Source organism: Poecilia reticulata, linkage group LG17 (assembly GCF_000633615.1).
Source record: "Poecilia reticulata strain Guanapo linkage group LG17, Guppy_female_1.0+MT, whole genome shotgun sequence".
Taxonomy (NCBI): Eukaryota; Metazoa; Chordata; class Actinopteri; order Cyprinodontiformes; family Poeciliidae; genus Poecilia; species Poecilia reticulata.
In genome coordinates, this window is record NC_024347.1 from 29,175,435 (window position 1) to 29,180,376 (window position 4,942).

The window sequence follows — 4,942 nt, forward strand, 5'->3', positions numbered from 1 at the left end:
CTGCCCGTAGGACGCTTCGGTCGGTGTGCTGCCCGTCGGACGCTTCGGTCAGTCCGCTGCCCGTAGGACGCTTCGGTCGGTCATCTGCCCGTCGGACGCTTCGGTCGGTCCGCTGCCCGTCGGACGCTTCGGTCGGTCCGCTGCCCGTCGGACGCTTCGGTCGGTCTGTGCCTGATGGACGTTTCATTCAGACAGAATCCTCCTCTGGTGTCCGCGCTGCCTTAAAACATCGTTAGGTTTTCAGTTTTGTCTTGTTAGGACGATTTAATCTTGTATATGTAGGGTTTTTTTTCTGTCAGGCAAATGTTTACGTCGCATCTTCATTGCGTTCTATGATGTGAGGCTACTGCTAACGAACTGCTAATGTATCTAGCTACTTTGCTAGCTTTTATAAGTGCAAATTTATCATTGGTTGGCTGGACGAAGTTTGTCTTTGTTGCCGTTTTATTAAGGAAAACCCTTTTGAAGTGTTGGATCTACGCTTCCCTTTCCAACAAAAAAAAAAATCAAACTCCTTTATTTAATTAGAGCTGCAACTAATAAAATCTTTTATTTTTTTATTTGTTGATACTGTCACTATGATAGTTTATGAAACAGATTATCTGAAAAATCGAGCTTCTCTACCTTCTCAACCAATCAGAGCCAGGACGGTCCATCTCTCCTCGTTTTGATTGACATGATTGACAACGCCAGGGTATTAGCGTTGTCAATCATCCTCCAAACCGAGGATGGCGCTGCACATCCTCCCCTCTTGCTCTCTGCTTGCTCAGCTAGCATGAGTGCTAATGCTAGCTAGCATGGCCACCGTTCTCTGCCATTAGGACATTTAGCAGCGAGTACATGAGTTTGATTGGCAGCGTTAAGCCCCTCCTCCTGGCTCTGATTGGTTGTTTTTGTTGCATTCTGCACCTTTAACTAAAATACTCCATGCTTCTTTGAGTTTGTTGTTGAGCTGGTTAAATAAACAACAACTGTGTATCTTTAACAATAAATGAAGCACAGCCAACGGTTTTCTGTGCTCTGTTTTTCAGTGCTATAACTGTGAAGAGGAGGCCATGTACCACTGCTGCTGGAACACCTCCTACTGCTCCATCAAGTGTCAGCAGGAGCACTGGCACGCAGACCACAAACGAACCTGCCGCCGGAAGAGATGAACAAGCCCCGCCCCCTCCTCGCACCTCATTGGCTCCCGCCCTCAGTCAGTGAACAACACACACACACACACACACACACACACACACACGGCGTTTCTCCCTGGGAACTGGTTGGACCGGATGTTTCTGCTGTGTGGCGAGTGATCCCGTTTTATTTAATGTAGCCATCGTTTTCTTTTCTTTTCTCCTGAATCGTGAAGTTTTCTCCACTGCAGAGATTTTTATGTTCTGTTGTTTTTTGTTTTGTTTTCTTTAACGAAATGCTGATGTTGCGCCTATTTAAGTGAGCATTAATAGAAAACATTTTATGACCTGGATTTAAAAAGAAAATGTTTTGTTTTCTTTGTCCTGATTTCATCTGTAGCAAACTGAATTTCAACGGTTCGGCTTACAGACTTTAGAGTCATGTTAGGTCTTTTTGTTTTTGTTTTATATAAATCAATGGCGGTGGATGCACCTTTTTATCATGTCTACCTAAAATTTTATTGTCCTCAATCATTCATTGGGAACAGGGTCAAAATGTCAACTTTTAAAGCCAGTTGACAAGTAAATCTTCCCCTTATTTTAAATTAATATTATCATAAATGGTATAAATATGCACCAGTTTGGCTCCTCGGCTGACTAGACTGTTTCTATGAGTCTGAAGATAAAAGAAAAGGTTTACAGATTGCTCTAAATTTGGAGAATTTTATCAAAGTCGACTAATTTGATCACTTTTACTCGTTTAACAATCTAAAATTGCCCGGTTAATCCCCTCTGCCCGGTGGGTTGAACCTACCTGAGAAGATCGGACACGTTGCCTGGACGATCAAATGTATATTTTTGCGAACGTCATCGGTGTCATTTTTCTCGTGGTGTGCGCTTGTTAAAGACTTTCTCACTGCTGTTGTTGGTGCCTGTTTTCCTTTCTGCCAGTGAGGCCAACATGCATGTCGATAGCTTCACCCTCTTCTTTTTTTTTTTTTTCCTTTTCTTTTTTGCGAAAACAAGAAGAAAAACGAGGAGAGATGGACCGTTACGAAACTTTATGCAAACATGAGCGTTCAACATTTATCCCCCGCCTGAATTGGATGTGTCGGTGTTTTAATACGGAAAAGAGGCAATAAAATTGCCAAATTGTGATTATTTTTTTTTTTTATTATTTTAACTGATGATCAAGTGAAAAAAAATCTACCTATTTAATTTTTCCTGTTGCCTTTTTCCTCACAGATTATTCAGGTTTTCATCTAATTTTTTATTTTTTTTGTAAAAGACGGTGAAACGTTTTGCATCGTGGGCGGAAAGTTCTTCAGTTCCTGTTTGTTTTTCTGACGATGTTCTTGTTGAATGTTAATTAAATGCGCAGAAACAACATTGTTATTGTTGTTGTCTGCATGGAAAAATAATGCAAGAGCCACAGCTAGTTAAAATTAAAAATAAAATTCTGGATTTAATGTTCTCAGAATATTTGGTCAGAGTTCTCCGCAGGCTTTCAGAAAGTCCCACGACCCGCAGACTTGTGTTTCATCGTTGCACTACGTGTAAATACGTCAGTAAATCCCACTTTAAATCCACATTTCGTTTAATTTCAGAGATCTTCGATGACTGTTAGTTCTAGTTTTGTACAATGTACAACGTTTGTCATATCAGCCGTAGTGACGTTTATCTTGTTGCACCTTCATCAAGTCAAAATATTTCAGCTTTTTTTGTTTTTCAAGTTGAATAAACGAGTCTGTCCTTCCAAACTCACACCGTTTGCTGACGACACCATTTTGTTACACATTACACAACCTACTTTCCCCCTCGGGTTTATTTTTATATTCATCCATCCAACTGTAACATTTTTTTTAACTTCTTTTCATACGTGTTTGTAACCTTTTTGATGTCATTTCTTTTTCTTTTCTTTTTTTTTTTATTATTGCATGAAATCAAGTATGTGACTCCACTTCGGATTTGTTTTTATTCCGTTTTTTTTTTTTTTTTTTCCTCCCCGGATGTAAAGAGAAAATGTTTTTGCACTCATCTGAGAAATGCAGTACGAGGATTTTTATTTCCCAGGAAGGTTTCGAGCTGGAAGAAGTGAGTCGTTTAATCCGGACTTTACCTGCTCTTATTCCAGGGTATTTCTGTAAATATTACTGTGTGATTACATGAATTCTCCTTGTGCTCAAAGTACAAACACCAGGAATAAAATCAGTGTGACGTCTCCTTTGCTTTCGCTTCTTATAGAACATGCTCTTCTGTTCTGTTCACATGTAAACTATCATTAATCGAGGCAACGTTTTTTTATGCTCCCAACACTCTAGCTAGCAATATGTATATAAATATATTCTATGTGCTAACATGGGGGAAATAAATGTATCAACAAGTCGGTGTGACTCAGTTCTCCTTATTCTGAGTTCATGATGAAAACCTGAAACCAGCTTCACCAGAAACTGTTTACCTGCTACAGTGGATGATGCTGATGAAATGTACGACGGCGTATGGAAGTAGGGAAAAAAAAGTAAATTTCTGCCAAAAAAACCCAACAAAAATAGAAAAAACAAGGAAACTTTTGAGCTACAAAAGTGGGAAATTTACTAGAAAAATATCAGAATTTTCTATGTTAATCTGAGATTTTCTAAGAAAAAATAAATAAAATTGGATTTTTAAAGGTTGAAAATGTTCAATTTTGAAACCCAAAATACTTTCCAAATGTGAAATTTAGATTTTTGAAATTCAGAAATATCCGTTTTTTTCTAGAAAATTAGTCTTTCCAAATAAATTTTGAGATTACGGTAATCTCTGAAATGTACGTGAAAATTTCTTTTGAATTTTGAAAATTTTCAAATTGACCAAAAATTTCCAAAATTAAAACAAAAAATTCTACAAAATGTTTCTTGCTTTGATTTGAGAAATTTACAAAAATTAATTTGTGACTTTTCAACCGTTCCTTGTTTTTTCTAGAAAAAAAAATTATTAGCAAATGTTCAACTTTTCAAAGAAATTTTACTAAACAGCAAAAGTCCAACATTTTTCTAGAAAAACATTAGCTTGTTTTTTCTCGATTTGTGAAATGAATCTCAATCTGAGATATTGGCAGAAATGTACTCTTTTATTTTTTTTAGTCTGCAATGATACGCCGTCGTAGAACTGAGACAAAACTCTGCTTGGAGACAAAATGGCTCCCAGAGAAAATGAGAAACTGACACAAGTGAGCAGGAAACTGTTTCTGGACCGAGAAGTGGAGGAACATCAGCAGGACGGGAAACGGTTCCAGGTGAGACTAATTCACTTTTATAAAGAAACGGCTTCATTTACTGTAAGGTTTTCTGTTGCTTTGGTCTGTTCTGAGGAAGGAACTCGGCTGAAATATCAAGTTCTCCATTTAATTTTGGAGGACTGATCCTGCCAAAACTGTCAAACTTTTATTTATCCTGTGATTAGTTGCTTATTGCAATAGGCTGAGACTTGATGTTGACCAATTGGAGATAAGACGACTCCAAATTCCTGCCCGTATTCTCCTTCCGTATTTGTCAGTTTATGTAGAAAGAGTCAAAAGGACATGAGAAAATAAGTGTCAGAAAATGAATGAAAAAATGCTAATGGGAAAATTTTGAAAAATAATGAAATGACAAAAAATAAAAAAAAATATACAGAATAAAAAATTGAAACTTAATAGTTGAAAAAGATAACCATTTATGTTACACCATATAATGAATAAATTGGAATGTATTAAGACATTTACTACTAGATTTATTGCTCATTTTGGCAGTATTAGTCCTCCATACTTACTCTTTCTCGCCTCTATTCAGCTCTGAAACTTTTCC

General features: G+C 37.4%; 1 protein-coding gene across 2 annotated transcripts in view; it reads left to right on the forward strand.

The window, feature by feature from the left end:
- zmynd11 (zinc finger, MYND-type containing 11) overlaps window positions 1-3,504 on the forward strand; it is a 28,021-nt gene extending 24,517 nt beyond the window's left edge. For both annotated transcript variants that reach the window (XM_008434733.2, XM_008434734.2), the window contains one exon: window positions 1,032-3,504. In XM_008434733.2, coding sequence (XP_008432955.1) covers window positions 1,032-1,154 — 123 coding nt within the window. In that variant the 3' untranslated portion in view covers window positions 1,155-3,504. The remainder of the gene's footprint in view (window positions 1-1,031) is intronic.
- Window positions 3,505-4,942: the final 1,438 nt, after the last annotated feature.